Here is a 25,109-nt window from a genome sequence, read left to right as displayed (position 1 = left end):
CTTAAAAGCATGTGGATATTCCACAGCAGCCCTCCCTATGAAGAAACGCTTGAGATTCCTTCTGAAGGAGTATGTAATCCTTCTGTAGTAAATGCATTTCCTATGGGCTTCTCACAAAGCTGAAAGAAGAGTAGGGTTTGAATTTCCAGGCCCAGGAGAAAGAGGGGCTGGGCTCCTGGGGTCCTGAGCCATATCCTTCCAGGTGTGGCTTCCACAGCCCAGGCAAGCATACCCATCTGTGATAAAGGGTATCATTATCATAATCAAGGTCATCCGTCTTTCAGTCCCCATCACTTCTCTCACCTGCATTTGGGGTGGAGACTGAAACTGCCCCGGCTTGGCTGCTGGCTTCCTTCTGTTTGTTCTGGTCTTTGCATTCCAGTGCTGATGGCTGTGGTGTGTTCTAACAAGGATAAAGATTATCACCAGGTCACTCATCAAATCATCCAATCAATGAGCACTTTTCAAATGCCTACTATGGGTGTATAAAATACCAGAGACCCCACGTTTACCACCACCACCCCCCAACACATCCCAACCCAGCCCAAGCTCCACCGTTGCCTGGAATCTCCAGCTGTAGAGAAGATAACAGAGAATCTTTAGAAGACAACTGGCCTAAGCTGAAGGACAACCCTTTGTGAACGCCCAGGGAATCTCACACAAAGGGGACAATGCTATCTCGGGTTCATCCACCCACCAGACCCAGTCATTCTCCTCAAGGGCTTTGCGAGGACAGAAGGAGAGAGATAAGGTACAACTGAACACTGAGGAACAATTTGTAAGAAAGGAGGGTTTTGTTGTGGGACCACAGCACTCATCGGTTACTGCCCTCTGGGTATCTTTTCTCCATCAGCACTAAGCTGGATACTGCGGGGCAGGGGTTGCGATGACTAGACTCAACTCCACTCAGAGTTCCTGATGCCTTACACGGTAGAGCTCCAATCAGAGGTCGCTACCATCTGTGGGGAAGGGGAGTGTTCCCATCAAGAAGGAGAGCCCACCTGGCCATGGGATTTCCTTAACAATGGCAGGATTCCGTCTGGCAGCAACACGGAAACCAGTTCGTGGAGAACTATGGTTGCCATCAGTGGTTTCAATGGGTTACTCTTTTCATGTGTTTGCCCAAGTCTAACACCATCCCAGGAAATTACTCTTCCCAGCAGGACGCGGTGGCTCACGCCTGTAATCCCAGCACTTTCAGAGGCTGAGGCGAGAGGATCGCCTGAGCCTAGGAGTTCCACACCAGCCTGGGCAATATAGGGAGACCCCCACCTCTACAAAAAATAAAAAATAAATAAAATTAGCCAGGTGTGGTGGCACACAACCGTAGTCCCAGCTACTCAGGAGGCTGAGGCAGGAGGACTGCCTGAGTCCAGGAGGTTGAGGCTACAGTGAGCCATGATCACACCACTGCACTCCAGCCAGGGCGACAGAGTGAGACCCTGTCTCAAAAAAAAAAAAAAGAAAAAGAAAAGAAAAAAAAGAAAAAGGAGATTACTCTTCCCCAGGGGATAGTAACCCAAAGGTTACGTGAAAGGATTGAATCAGGACCTTCAATTTCCAACCGATTAAATTTCTTTTTTATTTTCTTTCTATTGTTTTCTTTTCTTTTCTTTTTATTCTTTTTTTTTTTTTTTTTCTTTGAGACAGAGTCTCACTGTGTGTCCCAGGCTGGAGTACAGTGGCCAGATCTCAGCTCACTGCAACCTCCAGCCTCCCAAATTCAAGCGATTCTCCTGCCTCAGCCTCCCAAGTAGCTGGGATTACAGGCATGTGTCACCATGCCCAGCTAATTTTTTGTATTTTTAGTAGAGACAGGGTTTCACCATGTTGGCCAGGCTGGTCTCAAACTCCTGACCTCAGGTGATCCGCCCACCTCAGCCTCAAAAGTGCTGGGATTACAAGTGTGAGCCACCATGCTCGGCCTGTTTTCTTTCTTTTCTTTTTTTTTTTTTTTTTTTTTGACAGAATCTCGCTCTGTTGCCCAGGCTGGAGTGCAGTGGCGCAATCTCACTGCAACCTCTGCCTCCTGGGTTCAAGCAATTCTCCTGCCTCAGCCTCCCAAGTAGCTGGGATTATAGGCATGTGCCACCACGCCGGCTAAGTATGTGGCTAAGCTTATTTTTAGTAGAGATGGGGTTTCACTATCTTGGCCAGGCTGGTCTCAAACTCCTGACCTCAGGTTATCCACTCACCTCGGCCTCCCAAAGTGCTAGGATTACAGGCGTGAGCCACCATGCCCGGCCTCTTTTTTATTTTTTAAGAGATGGGGCGGTCCCACTATGTTGACCAGGCTGGTCTTGAACTCCTGGGCTCAAGCAATCCTCCCATCTCCGCCTCCCAAAGTGGTAGGATTACAGGTGTGACCCACCTCGCCGGGCCAAATTGATGAAATTTCTTACTCATCCTTCCTTCTTACAGGTGAACTATCTTCTCTATTCCGAGCTTTCAGGACGACTGTTGGGGCCACTTAAATTTTTCCTCCCCATAAGTAATGAGCAAATTCTTCATTAGAGTTTTCTAGATGCTGAGACAATAAATTATTTGTCTTTGTCTTCGAGAGTTTAGCAGTGTCCTAGGCATTCTGGAAATGTTTGTGGCTTGGATAGATGAATGATGAGTGATGAAAGAATGAATGAGTGGTGAATAAATGAATGAATGAGTGGTAAGTAAATGAATGAATGGTGTAATAGTCTTTCAACTGAATGATATTTGCATTTCTCTAAAAATCGATGGCATGAAAATTTCCAAGGTTCTTAAAAACTATACATAGATTAATCCCATCTCACTGATTCTTCTTTCTTCACAAATTTTTAAAATTCTAATAATAATCAGATATAAATTATTTTACAAAAACAACCCTGTCTTTCCCAGAAAAAGTTTGGTTGAGAAATTCAGCATGTGATGACTCTTCTTTTTATTTCAATTGTTCAGTTTCTAGTTATAAAATGAAACTCAGAATAAGTCCAAATAACCACAGAAGCAAGGAATTTTTTTTTAATTTAGAAACAAAGATTGAATAATAATGGCAAACACATTGGCGCTTACCACATGTCAAACGATTTTTACCCTATGTCAACTCCTTACATCAACTCTGGAGACAAGTACTACTACTACCCCGTTTTACACAAGAAGAAACTGAAGTACAGAGAGCTTAAATCACTTGCCATAGATGGTGCAGCTAGAAGGAGCAAGAGCTGGCCGGGCACAATGGCTCACACCTGTAATCCCAGCACTTTGAGAGGCCAAGGTAGGCAAATGGCTTGAGCCCAGGAGTTCAAAATCAGCCTGGGCAACATGACGAAACCTTGTCTCTACAAAGAATTCAAAAATTAGCCAGGACCGCCGGGCACAGTGGCTCACGCCTATAATCCCAGCACTTTAGGAGGCCGAGGCAGGTGGATCACCTGAAGTCAGGAGTTCAAGACTAGCCTGATCAACATGGTCTCTAGTAAAATACAAAAATTAGCAGGGTGTGATGGTGGGCGCCTGTAATCTCAGCTATTCAGGAGGCTGAGGCAGGAGAATCGCTTGAACCCAGAAGGCAGAGGTTGCAGTGAGCCAAGATCGAGCCATTGCACTCCAATCTGGGCAACAAGAATGAAACTCCGTCTCAAAAAAAAAAAAAAAGTAGCCAGGCATGGTGGTACACACCTGTGGTCCCAGCTACTCAGGAGGCTGAGGTGGGACAATCACCTGATCTCAGGGAAGTCGAGGCTACAGTGAGCTGTGATCACACCACTGCACTCTAGCCTGGGTGACGGAGTGAGACCCACCTCCCCCCACCCCGGCAAAAAAAAAAGAAAGTGGCAGAGCTGAGATTTGAACCCAGACCACCTGGTTCATAAACCCACACTCTAAATGCTAAACCACCCATTCATGTTTCATAGCATGTATTAGGAAATATGAAAGAAGGAAAAAAATCCAAGCCAAAGTTGCCAGTATATTCAAGATAAGAAGTTATCCTATAGAAAGCATGGCTTTCAGCTAAATATGTAGATTACCTCACAGTGTCCTGTTGTAATTCACTGCCAAAACTAGAGAGCTTTAGAAATAACAGTAATAGGCTGGGCACAGTGACTCATGCCTGTAATCCCAGCACTTTGGGAGGCCAAGGCAGGCAGATTACGAGGTCAGGAGATCGAGGCCAGCCTGGCCAACGTGGTGAAACCCCGTCTCTACTAAAAATACAAAAACAAAAATATTAGCTGGGCATGATGGCATGCACCTGTAGTCCCAGCTACTTGGGAAGCTGAGGTAAGAGAATCACTTGAATCTGGGAGGCAGAGGTTGCAGTGAGCCGAGATCACGCCACTGCACTACAGCATGGAGACAGAGCGAGACTCCGTCTCAAAAATAAAAAAAAAGAAATAGCAGTAATATGCCAGGCGCAGTGGCTCATGCCTGTAATCCCAGCACTTTGGGAAGTCTAGGAGGTTGAATTATTTGAGGCCAGAAGTTCGAGACCAGCTTAGCCAACATGATGAAACCTCGTCTCTACTAAAAATAGAAAAATTAGCCAGGCATGGTGGTGTATGCCTGTAATCCCAGCTACTCAGGAGGCTGTAGCAGGAGGATCACTTGATCCCAGGAGTCAGAGGCTGCAGTGAGCCAAGATCGCGCCACTGCACTCCAGCATGGGTGACAGAGCCAGACCCTGTCTCAAAAAAAAAAAAAAAAAGAACGGTAATATTACTAAAAGCAAGCAAAACAAAGATTCTATACTAGCTGGACTAAATAAAGGAGTAGGAAATGAGTTCAGTTACTATTCACTTTAGAAAATGAAACAATCAAATCATTAAGTAAATGGTTTTCTGATACAAACAAAAAATTAATCTGAAACCATTAAAACAAGTCACACTGCCTTAAAAGTCCTAGGCTCCCTCTGAAAAGTGAACTTCAGGAAAAAGCCATTATTAAATCCAGCCATCCTAGGTGCTGTTGCAATTCAATCACTAGACATTAATATTAGATACTATATGAGTCTAAACTGTACAGAAATCGTCAAACAGGGAGAAGGAAAATCTTGTTAGTAACAAAGAACTATGCCTAGAGAAAATTCTCAGGGAGAAAAATTCTTCCACAGCCACCACTCTGATGTTATCTTGAAAACAGGTTGGCCGGGAGCGGTGGCTCACGCCTGTAATCCCAGCACTTTGGGAGGCTGAGGCGGGCAGATCACAAAGTCAGGAGTTCGAGACCAGCCTGATCAACATAGTGAAACCCTGTCTCTACTAAAAGTACAAAAGTTAGCCGGACGTGGTGGCGTGTGCCTGTAGTCCCAGCTACTCGGTAGGCTGAGGCAGGAGAATTGCCTGAACCCAGGAGGTGGAGGTTGCAGTGAGCCAAGATCATATCACTGCACTCCAGCCTGAGCAGCAGAGGGACACTCCATCTCAGAAAGAAAAGAAAAGAAAAGAAAGAAAGAAAGAAGGAAGGAAGGAGAAGAGAGAAAGAAAGAAGAGAGAAAGAAAGAAAGAGAGAAAGAGAAAGAAAAGAAAGGAAGGAAGGAAGGAAGACGGGAGGGAGGGAAGGAAGGAAAGAAAGAAAAGAAAACAGAGGTTGAGAAAAATAGAAGAGCAAATGACATTAAGGTGTGGGTGGGAGAAGGAAATTGCCATGGAATTAAATGGTATCAAATGTAAAGTGTTCTTAAAGCTTTTCCTTTTAAAATGTACTTATCTGTTGAAAACATTATACTGAGTGATGTGTGAGCCTTGAAAAGATTAAGGCAGGATCCAGACTGCGGTATCGTTCCTGAGGTACCAGGAAAAGGTTTGAAGATGGGCCTGATATCATCAAAGCCAAGCACAGGTCAAAACCAACAACTGCTAAAGTGTTCTGAGCTGATCAAAGGAGGAATCCAAAGGCCAGTGCACCGTGCAGCCTGGGACTGAATGATTGGCGTTGTCATCTCGTCATTCCAGGACGTGACCACTATGTGGCAGGAAAGGATGATGGCAGAACGGCAGGCTGTGGCACCAAACAACTCCTTGAAGCCACTCAAGAAAACAGAGGATAAGGAAGGGAAGGGGGAGGTCACTCCCCTGAGGCCCTCCAAGGCCCCAGACTCTCTCATTTCATATCTAAAGGTCATGGTGAAACGGGTGGAGAAAAGTGATACACAACCATTCCTATCAAAAAAGGTAGAGACATGATTACTCACTTTATGTAAAACAGTTACTAAGTAACAGAAGACATAGCATTAAATAGCATCATTACGACATATCTGATTATGTTACTAATGTGAATCACTCACAATTTCCTGTCCAAGAGAGAGCTGAAATTTTTATTCTAACAAGATCATAGAAACTGGTAACAGGCCAGGCGCGGTGGTTCACGCCTGTAATCCCAGCACTTTGGGAGGCCGAGGCAGGCAGATAACCTGAGGTCAGGAGGAGTTCAAGACCAGCTGGGCCAAAATGACAAAACTCCATCTCTAATAAAAATACAAAACAATTTTGCCAGGCATGGTGGCACGCCCCTGTAATCCCAGCTACTCAGGAGGCTGAGGCAGGAGAATCGCTCGAACCTGGGAAGCAGAGGTTGCAGTGAGCCAAGATTGAGCCACTGCACTCCAGCGTGGGTGACAGAGGGGAGACATCATCTCAAAAGAAAAAAAAAAGTAAACACTGGAAATGACTTAAAAGTCCATCAATAGAGGAGTTGTCAAATATGCAATGTATCTATGCTGCACAATATTTCACAATGAAAAGAACAAGGTAGGTCTGTTTTCACCTACATGGAACATCTCCAAAACATTAAGAGGGGAAATAGGAAATTGCAAAACAACACAGTCCAATCTTTTCTTTTTTTTTTTTTTTTTTGAGACGGAGTCTTGCTCTGTCGCCCAGGCTAGAGTGCAGTGGCGCAATCTTGGCTCACTGCAAGCTCTGCCTCCCGGGTTCACGCCATTTTCCTGCCTCAGCCTCCCGAGTAGCTGGGACTACAGGCGCCTGCCACCACGCCCGGCTAATTTCTTCTATTTTTTCGTAGAGATGGGGTTTCACCTTGTTAGCCAGGATGGTCTCAATCTCCTGACCTCGTGATCCGCCCGCCTCGGCCTCCCAAAGTGCTGGGATTACAGGCATGAGCCACTGAGCCCGGCCCACAGTCCAATCTTATTTATGGTTTTGTGGATTTTGTTGTTGTGGTGGTTGTCGTGTTGTTGCTAACCCACAAAACTCTAGGCTTCTATGTTAACATACAGACATGTCCAAATGCATTGAGCAAAGTCTACAGCGCACATGCCAAGATGAAGCCAATGGTTATCACTAAGGAGGAGCACGCAAGTGCGTTTGGAACAAGGGGAATTTCTCTTGTATTGTTTTAATTTTTTACAAAAATGAATGGCGTACTAAGATTACACTAAATGTAATTATAATTACACTATATGGTGTAATTAAAAATTGAATCTTTGGGGCCAGGCATAGTGGCTCATGCCTATAATCCCATTGCTTTAGAAGGCCGAGGTGGGAGGATCGCTTGAGGCCAGCAGTTTGAGAGCAGCACCTGGGCAACATAGGGAACCCAGACTCTAAAAAAAAAAAAAAAAATTTTTTTTTTTTTTTATTAGCTGGGTGTGGAAGCTGTGCCTTTAGTAAGAGCTACTCGGAAAGCTGAGGTGGGAGGATCTCTTGAGTCCAGGAGTTCAAGGTTGCAGTGGGCTGTGATCATGCTGGTGCACTCCAGCCTGAGTGACAGAGCAAGGCCCTTTTCTAAAAATAAAAAATAAAAATAAAAAACAAAATAAATCTTGCATGGAAATGTTGGTTCTAAAAATTTCCACCTGCCCAACGGAATATTCATTAGGATTGAAAGTACTTTACCAGCTATGATTACTTCAACAAGGGGAGGTTCATTATCCAACAAATATTTATTGAGCATCTACTACCGGCCAGGCACTGTTCTAGACTCTGGGGATATATTTAAAAATCCCTGCCTTCATGGAGCCTATATTCCAGTGAACTTTATGGCCCCTCTTCCACCTCTCTTCTCCCACTTCCTTTGGTGGGAGTGGTCTCTGGAAGAGAGGCATAGGCACGGGGAGATAAAATATGCCCGGAGGCAGGGGCATGACATAGACGAGCTCTGACCATGTCTTCTAGGCCTGGGAAAGAGGAAAAGATAGAAAGGGTTTAAGGCTTTAGTGCAGACCCATAGCATCTGACTGGCCTCTCACTAAACATCCTCTGTATCTGTTCAAACCTGCTGGGCTCAGTGGCTTATGCCTGTAATCCCAGCACTTTGGGAGGCCGAGGCAGGTGGATCACCTGAGGTCAGGAATTCGAGACCAGCCTGACCAACATGGCGAAACCCCATCTCTACTAAAAATACAAAAAAATTAGCTGGGCATGGTGGTGTGTGCCTGTAATCTCAACTAGTCGGGAGACTGAGGCAAGAGAATCGCTTGAACCTGGGAGGCGGAGGTTGCAGTGAGCCAGGATCACACCACAGCACTCCAGCCTGGGCAACAGAGCAAGACTCCCTCTCAAAAAAACAAAAAAACAGCCGCACGAGTTGAGCTGTCGGCAGCTGCGCAGCTCCTAGCCACTCCTCCACCTCCTGGAGACTGTGAACCAAGCCACAAAGCGGGAAGGGGTGTGGCCGAGTGCTGGTGGGGCTTAGGAGCTCCTGGCTCCTCCGGGATGCCAATGAGACTTCCCTTCTGGCATGAGGCCACGTAGAATGATGGTGGCTGAGAGTGCAGCAGTAGAGGACAGAGGATAGCTGGTAAAGGGAAAGTGAGTAAGTGGAAGGAAGTCCATGTAAGAGCTAACCGTGCTCCATCTGGGCCAAAATGGGGAGATCACGTCTCCCTTCAGGCGTCATATGACACCAGACCAAGGCTTAGCCAAGCTTTTCTGTGCTGGAAAGCCAGAAGCCAGGAAGGAGAGCCTGCTGGCCCTCGGTGCCCTCACTTCCCGGTCCTCTGCTCCTCTGTCCCCTACACCAGACTAGCTGGCTCCAGCTTTGCTTCTTGTCTAAGCTGAACAGAATACGGAAGACGGCAGGTGTGAAAAAGGGGAACTTAGTTTGTGGCTTACCCAAGAGATTAAACATAGTCTAGTTGTATCCATGCAATTAAGGTGGGAAGGTTAAGAATCCTGTATTCCAGATCAACCTGCACTCACAAAACGAGGACCGTAGTAAACGCAAAGGAATGACTCAATAGTGGCGAAACTCAGACATCCTTGACAAGCCAGTAGGGGAGATATTTCAGGCTAGGGCAGCCTCACCTGAGGCCTTCAAATCATACTATAAAGATACCTGGCTGCCCCACCTGAGCCCAGCCTAGCCAGCTTCCCAGCTATGCCAGTTCACACAGGTGCTAGAAGGCTGGGGTAATCTGATTGGCCCAGAGAGTCATGTGTGCTACAGAACACTAGCTTTGTTAACGATCAGAGTCAGGTTTGAACCTGTTCCTCCCAAACCTACGTGCTGTCCCTCAGAGAGCCCGATGGTGACACACAAGGCATGGTATGTGGCTCCGAACCTCCCCAGTGACTTAAAAAATCCAAGTGGGTTTTAAATTGCTGCGCCCAGTTGATCATACCAGAAATCGAGCTAAAGAACCACCTCAACATCATTTTTTTCCCCCACTTTGAGCTAAGTGAACAAACTGGGAGATTTCTGCCTCACCACTTTACATAGTAAATAATCCTTTCATCTCCCCTTTGGCTGGGAAGAGCTTACTCTCTGTGGACAAGGAACCAGCAGAAGCCTCTATGTCAGCTGAGTTTTGAACAAGGCAGCGTTGAGCTGGGAATGCTCACTATCAAGTTTTTTCCCCCTTGACAACTGGATGTGGACATTGCTCAGACATACTGTATCACATTAAAACATACAACTCTGGTCAGGCACAGTGGCTCACATCTGTAATCCTAACACTTTGGGAGGCTAAGGTGGGAGAATCGCTTGAACCCAGGAGTTCGAGACCAGCCTGGGCAACATAGTAAAAGACCATCTCTACAAAAAAAAATCAAAAACACAAAACAAATTAGCCAGGCGTGGTGGCACTTGGGAGGTTGAGATGGGAGGATTTATTGAGCCCAGAAGGTGGAGTGGCAGATGGCACCACTGCTTTCCAGCCTGGGAGTCAGAGTGAGACCCCATCCAAAAAAAAATAATAATAATTTTATCCCTGCCTTTCAAAGGGATTTCTGGTCTCAATGCCTCAAATTCTACATTCCAGAAGAACTTTGCCTGCCGGGCGCGGTGGCTCACGCCTGTAATCCCAGCACTTGGGGAGGCCAAAGTGGGTGGATCACGAGGTCAGGAGATCGAGACCATCCTGGCCAAAGTGGTGAAACCCCGTCTCTGCTAAAATATAAAAAATTAGCCAGGCAGGGTGGTGCGCACCTGTAGTCCCAGCTACTCAGGAGGCTGAGGCAGGGGAATTGCTTGAACCTGGGAGGTGGAGGTTGCAGTGAGCGAGATCACACCACTGCACTTCAGCCTGATGACAAAGCAAGACTCCATCTCAAAAAAATAAAATAAAATAAAAGAACTTTGTCAAAACCTGAGAGAAATAAATGCACTTGCCAAACCCCAGCATGATGTGAGCGCTTTGCTCTCCAGATGCCACAAATACTCTCCTGCGCTCACGTGTCAATATATCACAGCCAAGTGCTGCCCAGCAAATACACAGGGCTTTGTCTCATTCTGCAGGGCTGGACGCCGGCCACGGAGCCACTGTTGCTGTGTCTGTCAGGCTCAAAGAGAGCGGTGGGGCAGGCAGGGGGCATGGGGCAGTTCGCTGCAAAGACAAAGCCAGCCCCGCCTTGCTGCAGGTGGGAAACACAACCCTCCACATCCCAGCCAGGCTTTCCGGGTCAAAAATTCTCTAGGAAGGAAGGGAAGGAGAACAAAAGAATAATCAAAAGCCACACTTCCTAGACTTAAGCAGTGAGAGATGTTTCAGATGCCAGCCACCCATTTCGGACCAAACTGGGCAGATTTGGGGTGTCTTCTCCTCTTTCACACCCGCGCACTCCTCCACTCCCTGTTCCTCAACTTCCTGCCCCAAGCAACACCCTTTTTACCGCTCCTGGGCTTCAGGTTCTCGACTTCAGAGTCTCCGACCTTTTCCTCTGCCTCCTCTCCCACCCCAGCAGGGCAGTCCTGGGGGCTGGAATGGTGTCAATTTGAGGAGTTTGCCAACTGACAGGGCACAGAATTTAGCTGAATTCACACTCAAGGAAAGCAGCCAAAGTGCAAAACTTCAGCAACAGTTTATTAGAGAATGTTTATTTTGTTTTGTTCTTTAACTTTTGTTTGTTTTTACCCTAAGCACAGGCTAAAACCTGGGAGACCAAGAAACTAAACAGTAATTGACAGAAGGAAAATTGGAGCACCAGTCACTGAGGGGAAGTGTATGAGGTGATCGGTTAGTGATAAGATGCCTTATCGAGTTTCTGCCACATGCCATGTGCCTGGCCGTGTGCTGGAGACATAATGATGGACAAGCACACTACATCTCACTCACAGAGCTGACAGTCCAGAGCGAGAGACAGACAGACAAGCCATTGGCCACTGATATTTTAATATGAACAGTGCTAAGAACAAAAAAGTACAGAGCAACATGAATGATTAGATAGCTGGGGAAGATGGGGAGTATCCAGGAAGGCTTCCAGGAGGAAATGACCTCTGAGCTGAAACCCAAAGGATGAGGAAGAAAAGCCTGCATGAAAGCCAGGATGCTGGAAAGAGAAGAGTACGTTAAGAGTACTGGGAAGAGCTGTGTGGCTGCAGAGGCCGGCTTGAGACTGCAGAGGCTGACAGTAGCTAAGTCAAAAGCAGAGAGACCACCGAGTGCTCCCTGGGCGTTAGCTGGAGTATGAAAAGGCTGAGACATATAGTGTTTGGAGCCACCTCCAAGAGCTTTTTTTCCCGTGTGAACCTATGTACAGTTCAGGCTGACTTACTGAAGCATTTCTGTCCAACTTTTAATTCTCCATATTCCGTGAGAGTTCAGCAAATGCTCATAAATACAAAATAATCAATAGTCCAACCCATGTCAGAGTAGAGTGAGTGCGGGACACGCCCTGACTCCCATGTTTTTTCCTGTCCTTATTTCTGCCACCAGCAAAGCCCAATCAAAGGCTCTCCACGATTACATAACCAGGCATGGCAAGTAAGCCTCAGCAGACACACAGGATCTGACCACTTCCCCTTCGGAAACTGTAAAACAACGAAAGTGGGCTGGGCACGGTGGCTCTCGCCTGTAATCCCAGCACTTTGGGAGGCCAAGGCAGGGGGATCATGAGGTCAGGAGTTCGAGACCAGCCTGGCCAACATGGTGAAACCCTGACTCTACTAAAAGAAAAATTAGCCAGGCGTGGTGGCGGGCACCTGTAATCTCAGCTACTCAAGAGGCTGAGGCAGGAGAATCACCTGAACCCGGGAGGCAGAGGTTGCAGTGAGCCAAGACCGTGCCATTGCACTCCAGCCTAGACAACAAAGCAAGACTCCATCTCAAAAAAAAAAGAAAAAGAAAAAAAAAGTGAGAGTTTGCAGAACATGCAGAGTGGCCTTTTTACGTGGGTTGCCGGCAAGTTCTGGACTCACCATCCAGTGGCAAGAACCCGATTAATCTAAGGTGTTTATTTCCTTTTGATAAACAGTAACATGTGATTTTCCATTTTTAGACACAATAATTACTTCAAACTAAGAGCAGTCACCAAAATCAGTACTTAGAGGGAGTGGTTTTCCTTCATAAGAGGGCAGCAGCTCAGTTTAAAAAATAACTTTTTTTAAAGTACCTAAAATAACTTTTTTTAAAGTACCTGCCTCGAGGCTGGGCGCAGTGGCTCACGCCTGTAATGCCTGCACTTTGGGAGGCCGAGGCGCGGGGATCACCTGAGGTCAGGAGTTCCAGACCAGCCTGGCCAACATGGTGAAACCCCGTCTCTACTAAAAATACAAAAATTAGCCAGGTGTGGTGGTACGCACCTGTAATCCCAGCTGCTAGGGAGGTTGAGGCAGGAGAATTGCTTGAACCCAGGAGGCGGAGGTTGCAGTGAGCCAAGATCGCACCACCGCAGTCCAACCTAGGCAACAGAACAAGACTCCATCTCAAAAAAAGAGAGAGAGAAAGAAAGAAAAAGAAGGAAGGAGGGAAAGAAAGAAAGAGAGAGAGAGAGAGAGAAAGAAAGAAAGAGAGAAGAGAAGAGAAGAGAAGAGAAAAGAGAAGAGAAGAGAAGAGAAGGGAAGAAAGAGAGTCTTAGATATGATTCAAGAGACATGCAATTTTTGGAAAAACATGGTGTTCAAATAGAGTGAAGGACAAAAAGCCACCCCTCCCTGCCAGGCCCCCCAGCAAATTTACCCAGAGCTTATCCCACCTGGGGCTCCTCTCTCCTAGAATTTATTTTCTAGGAATTTAGACAATCCGCACTGGCTCCCTCCACTCTCTCATCTGACTTCCCTATCTGGCTGAAGGGCCCACTTGAAATTCAAGTTGTGAGCCGAACTTGCAATCTTACAAATACAAAATGCCCTGGCATTATTCTTGCCTGCCTGCTCACATTCCAGCCCTCCCCACCGCCTGGCCACCGGAGACAGAGGACAGAGGCGTGGTTGGCAGCCACGCGCCCTTGAGGAGACCACACACCTAGGTAAACACTGGCTGGAAAGGCCCAAGGTTGTCAAAAGCCTCCCCTTTCACCTGGCTGGGGTTGGGGAACCTTAAGGCCAAAACTCCTCCACATAGGGGTCAAGCGCCCCTGCCCCACCCCCTACCCTGCCCCACCCCCTACCCTGCCCCCTGCAGCCCAGCATGCAGAGGATGTCAGGAGCTCCTAGAGGAGAAGGCAAGGCGGGTACCACGCTGTTTGTGAGGATGTGCTAAAAGGCTCTGCCGTTCCGAAATGCCCCAAGCTGGCCTGCTGATGGGCCTGAAATAACCACGTGAGAGACCCATCCCTCAGGGTCTAAAAGCTCTCTTTTTAAATGTAAAAGTTCAAAAGCAATAACATATATGACGCTGACACTCTCCAGGACCTTAGTTTCTCAGGGTACAAAGCTGCCATTTGAAGGAAGTCTGGCTAAAGGGGAAAGCGCGCAATGAAAGGCCAGTGTTTGGGCATTGGGGACCCACTAGGGTAAGGGGTGAGGTCCCGTGGCCACCCCTTGGGAGGTGTAAACCTGGCCTCAGCAGCTTCCCGACAGCCCCCCAGGGTCTTCTTTCCCACCCGCTCGGCCCCTCTTTGCTCCCCTCTGTGTCCCACGCCTCCAACCCAGTCTGCGGGCACGTGGCTCACAGCAACCCCAGGGGATAAAAATCCGCCTAGCAACGGGTCATGAGGGCCAAATATGGCCTGGCGATTGACAGTTCGGCCGCAGATGCTCTCTAGAGACCAGGGTCTCATGCCCTTGATTCTGAGGGCCCCGGGCTTGCTGGATGGGTGCTCACCGGGTATCATCTCCCGTTTCTGGTTGGAGCAAGGGACCTTGCCTCGCTATTGAAAGCGCGCTGCTTTACTTCGATTGTAGGTTTGTTTGGAGTGCCAGGAGGGATTTATGGAGACAGGGAGCGGGGCTAAAGTCCCCTCAAAGTCACCCTTTGGCAGTGTCCTTGCTCCCTGTGAGTCCTCTCCCTCTTTTTCTTTCCTTCCCGCTCCATGCCCTTCAACGCTCCCTGCCGCTCATTGCAAGCCGCCGCCCTTCCCTCCCCCTCGACCTAGGGCTTTGCTCCTCCCCTGCTGCCTCCCCCGACACACCTCCCCCGACTCTCCACCCCCCAGCAGGACCCCTGGCCACACTGTCCGCCTCTGCCCATCCCGGGCTCTTTCTCGCCTTTCCCCCCTTAGTTTTCTGCTTGCTTTCTTCTTCTCCAGCGCCCCATGATCTCCGGAATGAAGAGCAAGCGGTCCAGGCCGGGTGCGGTGGCTCATGTCTGTAATCCCGGCACTTCCGCAGGCCAAGGCAGGAGGATCGCTTGAGCCCATGAGTTCCAGACCAGCCTGGGCAAAATAGCAAGACCCCCTGTCTCTACCAAAAAAAAAAAAGGCGGGGGGTGGGGGGATGGTTAACAAGCTGGGCATGGTGGCGCACGCCGGTAGTCCCAGCTACTCGGTAGGCTGAGGTGGGAGGATGGCTTGAGCCCAGGATGTCCAGGCTGCGGTGAGCCATGATCACGCCACAGCACTCCAGCCTGGGCAACAGAGCGAGACCCTGTCTAAAAATAAATAAATAATAATAAGTAAATAAATAAATATTAAAAAAAAAAAAGAACCAGTGGTCTGAGCTTGAGGACGCCCGAGTTCCTTCCCCTTGAGAGGGTGTCGGGGTTTGTGGGGTCGGGGGAGCTGCTGCATCCCACCCAGGAGGCCAGGAAGACTGAGACCTTCTACTCACACCACAGACTGTTGGCAGGTTCTCACTTTGGGCTAAAATCAGCCTCGCCCTGCAGCCAAGCAGGGCCGGCAGGTGAAGAGATACAGGGGAAACTGTCAGGGGCGGGAGCAACTTTGTTTCACCCAAAATTCCTCCCTGCAGCCCCCTTGCATTTTCAGGTTCTCCCCTAGACAGGAGGCTCAGCCCCTCAGGGCCCCAGCTGGCCAGAGGGTTGTGCCTGGCCTGCATTTTCCTAGCTGCAGGGCAGCAGGAGGCCATCCATGGGCTTAGCCAGGGCTGAGGGGTTCCAGGCTGCATGAGCCGGGTGGTCTGGGACCAGTGGGTGGGGCTCGTTACAATGCAAATGATTTGATCATAGTTTCTCCCTTGTTTATTATTATAGTGGAAAAGTGAAGACTCAGGAGAGGAAGGACCCAGGGTGGCCCGGGGCAGGAGAGCCTCGAGAGGACTGACAGCAGCCAGGAGGCTGAGCTTGAACCCTAAACCCTACCCCCTCGTCCCCAAAATGGGCAAATGGGTGTATGTCCCAGTCTTTTCCTTTCAGGGCTGGACCTGAAACCAGCCAAGATGCCTGGCTTTCAGGTTTCATTCCGAGTTGATCCCCTTTCTCTTGCTCCCTGGCCTGACCCTGCTAAACCTCCCACACACACATCTCCACTTCCACACTTTTATTCCCCGGTCCTTCTGCCTGGAATGCCCTCCCCACACTCCTCTCCAAACCTTGAAATAGTTATACACTGTTATTAACAGTCTTCCTGGTACCAGAGCAAGCAGAATGCTATTCAAAGCATGGGCTTTTCAGTCAGCACAGACCCCAGTGTGAATCCTGACTCTGCTGTTTGCTAGCTGTGTGACCTTGGATATCATGCTTAACCTCTCGGAGCCTCAGTTTCTTTGTCTATTAAGTGAGAAAAATAATACCCACCTCATGTGGTTGTTGTGGAAATGAAAAGAGAGAAAGCATGTAAAATACATACACAATGCCTCACACAAACTAAGAATATATAGGAATAGCTAGCACAGTATTTACTATATGCTGACTACACTATGTTAATTTAAATCACCCTCCTCACAAAGCTGTGAGAGATTTAAAAAACAGTGCTGGGGATGCGGGCTCACGCCTGTAATCTCAGCATTTTGGGAGGCCAAGGCGGGCAGATCACTTGAGGTCAGGAGTTTGAGACCAGCCTGACCAACATGGCAAAACCCCGTCTTTACTAAAAATACAAAAATTAGCTGGGCGTGGCGGGCACGCCTGTAGTCCCAGCTACTCAGGAAGCCGAGGCAGGAGAATCCGGGAGGCAGAGGTTGCAGTAAGCCGAGATGGCACCACCGCACTCCAGCCTGGGCGACAGAGACTCCGTCTCAAAAAAAAAAAAACAAAAAAAAACTGAGGCACAGTGAGGTTTGATAACTTGCCCAAGGTCACACAGCTAGGAAACAGCAGAACTGATAGCTGTTATTATTATTATTATTATTATTCCCCTACTAGATGGTAGGCTCATTGAAGAAAGGGGCTTTGCACATAATAATTGGGGTTTTTTAATTTGTTTTTTGAGACTGGACTGGAGTGCAATGGCACAATCACAGCTCACTGCAGCCTTGAATTCCTGGCCTCAAGTGATCCTCCTGCCTCGGCCTCCCAAAGCATTGGGATTACAGGAGTGAGCCATTGTGCTGGGCCATAATAACTTTAATAACTACTTTCAAGAATGTTAAAAAGTCCAAGTTCAAGTCCCTGCAAATTTCAAGAGGCATCCTCTATTTCCTAAAATTCCCCCAGAAAACAAATTCCCAGCTTCTTCAGGGAAACATCAGTGACATGACAGGGAAGAAAAAAAAAATTTTTTTTAATCAGAAAGCTTGGATCGATTTTGGCCAGGTCACCTCTTGCCAACTCTATGAGTTGAGACCAATCGCTTTGCTTTTCTGAGCCTCACCTTTCTGGTTTGTAAGATAGGGTCAGCAAATGCCAGAGCTGCCTGCTTGCCTGGGCGGAGCTGAGAACCCAGTGTGAGATCTCAAGAGATAAAGCACTCTGTGAACTAGAACGCCCTGTCCAAAGAGAAGGCCTTTTGATTCGTAACCCTTTCCCATCCTTGGCCCCACTACTGGGAAGTTTTTCCATTAGGGCCAAGCCTCAAGCGTGTGGTGGAAAATAACAGAGGCATTTAAAGGGAAATGAAACTGCCCTCCTCAGCAGAATGTTCCCCACACATTTGCTGTGGCCCATGGCAGCGCCTCTGCTGGGCGCCTTCAGCCTTAGGAAGCACTAGCGGCTGCCTGACGCCACGGGGCAATTCAGAGGCTGGTAAACAGCACATGGTATTCCCGGCCCGTGGCAGGCATTCATGCATGGAATTCTTTGTCCTCGTGAGGAAAGACAGAGAGTTGCTCTGTGCTGCAAAGCTCAAAGCCAGAACTCCATTTTCAAAACTCCCAGCCTGAGATCACGCCAAGGCTAAGCGTGCCACCAACCCCTTAAAGTGTGCTTGTGAAATAAACTTGCCCAAACTTGGACTTTTTTTTTGAAAACTTGGGTTTCCTTGTTAATTCCAATGAGGAGTCATGGCAACGTTACAATGGAGAAATTTAGCAATCTCCTACTTAACCAAGGAATTGAAATTAACATACCCATCATGTGCCTCCTGACACGAGGCACCAAAAAGGACCCAACATCACTTCTGTGGAATTTCTGCCCCAAAATGCATAACCTGAACCCAATCATGAGGAAATATCATCAGACAAACCCAGATTGAGGGACGTTTCTAGAAAACTGGTCCCACACACTTCAAAAATATCAGCACCATGCATGACAACAAAAAGCTGAGAAATTATTCCAGATTAAAGAAACAAAGAGCCGGGCACGGTGGCTCACGCCTGTAATTCCAGCACTTTGAGAGGTCAAGGTGGGTGGATCACTTGAGGTCAGGAGTTCGAGACCAGTCTGGCCAACATGGTAGAACCCTGTCTCTACTAAAAATACAAAAAATTAGCTGGGTGTGGTGGCAGGCGCCTGTAATCCCAGCTATTCAGGAGGCTGAGGCAGGAGAATCGCTTGAACCCGGGAGGCAGAGGTTGCAGAGAGCCGAGATCACGCCATTGCACTCCAGCCTGTGTGACAAGAGTGAAACTCCATCTCAAAAAAAAAAAAGAAAGAAAGAAAGAAACCAAGACAACTAAACATCATGTGAGGTCATCAACGATTGAAGCCCAAAGAGGAAAAAAAGACATTGTCGCCCGGCATGGTCGCAAATCCCAGCACTTTGGGAGGCTGAGGCAGGCAGGTCCCTTGAGGCCAGGAGCTCAAGATCAGCCTGGCCAACATGGCAAAACCCCTTCTCTACTAAAAAATACAAAAATTAGCCAGGTGTGGTGGCACACACCTGTAATCCCAGCTACTCGGGAGGCTGAGGCACGAGAATCCCTTAAACCTGGGAGGTGGAGGTTGCAGTGAGCCGAGATCGCACCACTACACTCCAACCTAGGAGACAGAGCAAGACGCTGACTCAAAAAAAAAAAAAAAAAAAGACATTACTATAAAGACAATTACTGGGGCAACTGGTGAAATTTAAAGATATACTACATATTAGATAATATATCAATGTTTTGTTTCCTGAATTTAATCATTGTATTGGAGTTTTGTTTGTTTGTTTGTTTGAGATGGAGTCTCGCTCTGTCGCCCGGGCCGGAGTGCAATGGCACAATCTCAGCTCACTGCAACCTCCACCTCCCCCAGGTTCAAGAGATTCTCCTGCCTCAGCCTCCCGAGTAGCTGGGATTACAGGCGCCCGCCACCACACCCGGCTAATTTTTTGTATTTTTAGTAGAGACGGGGTTTCACTATGTTGGCCAGGCTGGTCTGGAACTTCCTGACCTCAAGATCCACCCGCCTCAGCCTCCCAGAGTGCTGGAATTACAGGCATGAGCCACCGCGCCCGCCCTGTATTGGAGTTATATAAGAGGATGCCCATACATGCTGAAGTATTTATGGGTAAAGGATCATGATGTCTATAATTTACTCTCAAATGATTCAGCAAAAGTAATGATAACACCTATATGGGCCAGGTGCGGTGGCTCACGCCTGTAATCCCAGCACTTTGGGAGGCCAAGGCAGGTGGATTACCTGAGGTCAGGAGTTCGAGTCCAGCCTGGCTAACATGGTGAAACCCTGTCTCTACTAAAAATACAAAAATTAGGCAGGCATGGTGGCACAAACCTGTAATCCCAGCTACTTGGGAGGCTGAGACAGGAGAATTGCTTGAGCCCAGGAGGTGGAGGTTGCAGTGAGCCAAGAGTATGCCACTTCACTCCAGCCTGGGCAACAGAATGAGACTCTGTCCCAAACAAACAAACAAAAAAACCATATCTATCTATATCTATATCTATCTATCTATCTATCTATATATACACATATATACGTATACATACGTATATACGTATGTATACGTATACATATATATGTATATATGTATATACGTATATACATATATATGTATATATGTATATACGTATATACATATATGTGTATACATGTATGCATACATATATACGTGTATACATGTATGCATACATATATACGTGTATACATGTATGCATACATATATACATACATATACATGTATATATGCATATATGTATATATACGTATATACGTATATATATTACGTGTGTGTGTATATATGTGTGTGTATATATGTGTATATATAAATATATGTAGAGAGAGAGAGAGAGAGATTAAAGCAAACAAAGTAAATGTTAGCAATTGGTGAATCCAAGTGAAAGCTATATGAATATTCATTGTATTCTTGCAACTTCTCGGTAGATTTGCATTCAAAATAAATACACTTTTAAAAAAAAGAAATTTCAGGTACACAATTAGCTGCATCTCCCACATAATGTTTTTTAATGTCACAGCTAATGCAAAATACCAAAGAGCTAAGGTGGCACTCTGAAGCAGGACATGTGTATAAGCAACATGCAAAGTCCTCATGGGGGATGCACTTTTGCTTTAGGGTGCTGGAGACATAGCAATATTTCAACAGTGCAGCCTTTGCTCAAAACATTTGAGACAACTTCCCAACCACACAGGAAAGTTAGTCACACACATAATCACGCCTTGCTTTTGACCGCAAACAACCCACCCACCTAATTAACCAGCCTTGGTTTTTTGTTTTTTGTTTTTTTTTGCTTGTTTGTTTGTTTTGAGACGAGTCTCGCTCTGTCCCCCAGGCTGGAGTGCAGTAGCATGATCTCAGCTCACTGCAGCCTCTGCCTCCCAAGTTCAAATGATTCTCCTGCCTCAGCCACCAGAGTAGCTGGAATTACAGGCATGTGCCACCACGTCCAGCTAATTTTTGTATTTTTTTTTAGTAGAGACGGGGTATTGCCATGTTGGCCAGGCTGGTCTCAAACTCCTGACCTCAAGTGATCCACCCACCTCGACCTCCCAAAGTGCTGGGATTATAGGCATGAGCCACCACGTCCGGCCCAGCAGTAGATTTTTTACAGAAGTAAGTGCAGAGCTTCCCAAGGTGACCACTGAAAGCGGAATTGCCATTGGGACGTATGTGTGCTTCTTTAAGAAAAAACTGTAGCATTACTTTATGATCATACCTTAAATTCTAGTTTAAGAAACCTCAATGTATAAAAATTCAAACTTATCAAACAGAAAAAACAAAAGAGACAGAGTCTTGCTTTGTCGCCCAGGCTGGAGTGCAGGCTCAAGTGATTCTTCTGCCTCGGCCTCCTGAGTAGCTGGGACTACAGTCGAGTGCCACACCGGGCTAGTTTGTTTGTTTTCTGAGATGGAGTCTTGCTCTGTCACCCAGGCTGGAGTGCCGTGGCACAATCTTGGTTCACTGCAACCTCCACCTCCCAGGTTCAAGCAATTCTGCCTCAGCCTCCCAGGTAACTGGGATTACAGGTGCGCACCACCACACCCAGCTAATTTTGTATTTTAGTAGAGATGGGGTTTCACCATGTTGCCCAGGCTGGTCTCAAACTCCTGAGCCCAGGCAATCCACCTGCCTTGGCCTCCCAAAGTGTTAGGATTACGGGCGTGAGCCACCGCACCTGGCCCTGTCCTGATTATTCTCTATCTGTTCCCTCCACCTTCAGACCCCTGCTCCTGCTTCTCTGCCCCACTCTGTGCCCCTGCAGGTGGATCAGCTGCAACACCTGGGCTCCCGTGCCCTCCAGTGGAGAGAGGGGTCAGGGTGTTCCTCCCTGCTTCACACGGCAGGCAGTTCTGACAGATGCTGGTCCTCTGTGGCTATAGCCCCCACTGAGGATTCCTCCTCTACCTCCGCTGCACACTGGACTTCAGGAGCACCACTTCTTCCTCATACCCTTCAGGGCCAGGGATAGTACCAGCTTCCTACTGTCCCTGGGGGTCTCACCACCCCTTGTGGCCTCCTTTGCCCCTGCCCACTACTCCATAAACTGTCTCTTTATTAAGTCTCTCTGATTGAACTATCTTCAAATGGAACTAAGTTTGCGAGAGGGAACCTGACAGATAGAGAAATGAGTGTGAGTTTATGAAAATTATTCCCTGGGCTAAGCGCGGTGGCTCACGCCTGTAATCCCAGCACTTTGGGAGGCCAAGGAGGGAGTGATTGATTGAGCTCAGGAGTTTGAGACCAGCCTGGGCAACATGGTGAAACCCCGTCTCTACAAAAAATACAAAAATTAGCCCGGCGTGGTAGTTGAGCTTGAGAGATGGAGGTTGCAGTGAGCTGAGATCGTGCCACTGCACTCCAGCCTGGGTGACAGAGCAAGACCCTGTCAGGAAGAAAGGAAGGAAGGGAGGAAGGGAGGGAGGAAGAGAAGGAAGGAAGGAAGGAAGGAAGGAAAGAAGGGAGGGAGGGAGGAAGGGAAGGAAGGAGGGAAGGAAGGAGGGAAGGAGGGAAGGAAGGAGGGAAGGAGGGAAGGAAGGAGGGAAGGAAGGAGGGAAGGAGGGAAGGAAGGAGGGAAGGAAGGAGAGAAGGGAGGAAGGAAGGGAGGGAGGGAGGAAGGAAGGAAGGGAGGAACTGTTCACTATTCCCTGCCATTTGTGAGCCCATGGTGTATTTCAAAATAATTCTGTTTTCCCAGATGCCCCCTTAACTACACCACTGTCCACACAGTCACGCTGCCTAAAGCGAGGCTGACCTTGAGACTGCAGCCCTTGCAATTGCTCCTTGCTGAACTCTGGGAAAGAACATCACAGAGTCCAGCCCCTTCCCAGTCTCCTGACGCTGCTCTCACCCTCGAGTGCAGGAACCAGGACCTTAGAGTGTCAGACCTTGCAAGGCTGGTTCCTGCAAGACTTTAGGGGATAGGCCGGGCGCGGTGGCTCACGCCTGTAATCCCAACACTTTGGGAGACCAAGGTAGGCAGATCACGAGGTCAGGAGTTCGAGACCAGCATGGCCAACATGGCAAAATCCCATCTCTACTAAAATTACAAAAATTAGCCGGGCATGGTGGCAGGCGCCTTTAATCCCAGCTACTCAGGAGGCTGAGGCAGAAGAATCTCTTGAACCCGGGAGGCAGAGTTTGCAGTGAGCCAAGATCACACCATTGCACTCCAACCTGGGCAACAAAAGCGAGACTCTGTCTCAAAAAAAAAAAAAAAAAAAAAAAAAGACTTTAGGGGATAACTTGGACCACCCCTATCAGGAACTGAGGGAGGGCAGGGGTAGGGAGCATGGGCAGGGCGAGGGAGCTGGGGTGCACCCTCCATGCACCACATAAGCCCGTGTCTCCTCCCATGCCGTCGCTGCTATGGTAACCATCACTGTGGAAAGCAGCATTCGTGTTCTGTGGCCACTGCCTCCAGCCCAGGCCTGACATTGAGAAGAAGGTGGCTAGAAGACTCTCAAGTTTGTACAGCTAGTTGCCTTGTCCCTTCTCCATCCTACCCACCACCCACTGACTGTCCCACCCAATGAGATCACTGGCCTCGCCGTCCCTGGTACATGCATGATTTCCACAGGTTTATTGCCAGGGCTCAAGGCGTTCCAGTTTTTCACACCCATCACATCATTCACTCTGTGGAGATCCTCAGAAGAGGAATCTGAGATCAGTGGGACTGGGACACATCTAGCCACATGGGACTCAGAAAACATTTATTGAATGGACACTGGGGGCCACCACTAGCCTTCAGCACTTCTTCCTCAAGCTAAAAAAATTTTTTAAATTGATATATTATCGGACAACCTGGGTAGTTCTCCTCAGAGGACTTTCCAGCATCCTAATGGGCATTCCTCTCTAGCTGTGTACACAAGTGCACCCCACCGTCGCCCACTAACCCCACCGTCACCCACTCACCCCACCCTCCAGACACCAGGGCTACTCATCTCGAGCGGCACGCACACTCTGACCTGCCCCACACTCTTGGCTTCAGAGTTGAAGAAGGAACAGGAGTTGGGTTTCAAGCTGTGGTTGGTTGAGTGAAAGTAGCACCCCGGGGACAGCCCCAGGCCCAGTTAGGACAGACGGTCACGTGTGCAGTTGTGTGCATCATTGAACCTGAGCATGCTCACGGCTGGAGTGTGTCTGTGGCCCAGTGCACCAGGGGGTTTCTGTAGAAGATGGGCTCATGCCTGTCTCTCTAGGATTTCATGCCAGCTCTTGTGCTCTCCATAAGTATGTATCTGGCTGTCACATGGATGCTGCACACTTCAGTGTGGTGCCGTCATGCAATACATAACCCCAATACCTGGATAAACTCTGGCCCTATGAATGCTGCTAACCCAATTTTAAGGGTGATGAAACTGAGGCTCAAGCAGGTTAAGCATCTTGTCCAACTCATAAAAGCTGTAGGTCGGTTATCTAAAAAGCAGCCGGGTATCAAGGGCCTCCCTCCCAACCTCTCTCTTTCCAAATCCATGGGCCACCCTTGAGCTCCAAAACCCCCAGAACACTGGCTCTGCTGGCCAAGGTGAGGACGGATGAAGCTAGGGAAGGCATGTCTGAAATCCAGGCAAGGACGGTGGAGCCTGCACTGGCAGGAAATCCCACTGACAAGCTGGTACTAGACAGGGAAGGATGGGGTGGGAGCTATTTTATCTCTGTTCTGGGGGGATCCAGAGAGGTGCAGAGCTGCCTCCACTGGCAGAAATGGGGCATCTCTAAGGAATGGCGAGGGGGACAAGCTTGGTCCAAGTACAAGAAGGCATCACCCTCTGCCCAGCAATGACCAACGTTAGGAGCCAGTGACTAGAACCACTCCTCCCCCACCGCCACATATTGTCAACAGAGCTGGAAATCAAAAGGGGACTCTGATCGGAAGAATTTTTCATAATGTTTAGCCCTAAAATGGACTAGAAAGAACCATAAAGATACCTTATACGAGATCAGCACCCTGGCCAGGCGCAGTGGCTCATGCCTGTAATCCCAGTACTTTGGGAGGCCGAGGCGGGTGGATCACTGGAGGTCAGGAGTTTGAGACCAGCCTGGCCAACATGGTGAAACTCTGTCTCTACTAAATACAAAAATTAGCCAGGCATAGAAGCAGGGGCCTGTAATCCCAGCTAGTCGGGAGGCTGAGGCAGGAAAATCGCTTGAACCCAGGAGGAGGAGGTTGCAGTGAGCCGAGATTGTGCCACTGCACTCCAGCCTGGGCGACAGCAGTCACTCAGCAAACCTGCAGCCATGTCAGGGATAAATGGCAGACCGGCGATTCACGGGCAGAGCCCTTTGGGTAATTCCAGGAGGCCTCTTAACTGTTCACATCTGTAACCCATTTAGAACCAGTTCTGAATT

The 25,109-nt window shown here is 48.2% G+C and overlaps 1 protein-coding gene across 5 annotated transcripts in view; it reads right to left on the bottom strand.

Annotated features, from left to right (window-relative positions):
* The window catches only part of AHNAK (AHNAK nucleoprotein), a 112,653-nt gene that overhangs the window by 55,682 nt on the left and 31,862 nt on the right, over positions 1 to 25,109 (bottom strand). For all 5 annotated transcript variants that reach the window (XM_063728399.1, XM_054524229.2, XM_063728400.1 and 2 more), the window contains exon 5: positions 304 to 403. In XM_063728399.1, coding sequence (XP_063584469.1) covers positions 304 to 403 — 100 coding nt within the window. The remainder of the gene's footprint in view (positions 1 to 303; positions 404 to 25,109) is intronic.

Source organism: Pongo abelii, chromosome 9 (genome assembly GCF_028885655.2).
Source record: "Pongo abelii isolate AG06213 chromosome 9, NHGRI_mPonAbe1-v2.0_pri, whole genome shotgun sequence".
NCBI classification, from domain to species: domain Eukaryota; kingdom Metazoa; phylum Chordata; class Mammalia; order Primates; family Hominidae; genus Pongo; species Pongo abelii.
The sequence above is the reverse complement of the archived record's forward strand: the minus strand, read 5'-3'. Positions and strand labels throughout refer to the sequence as shown.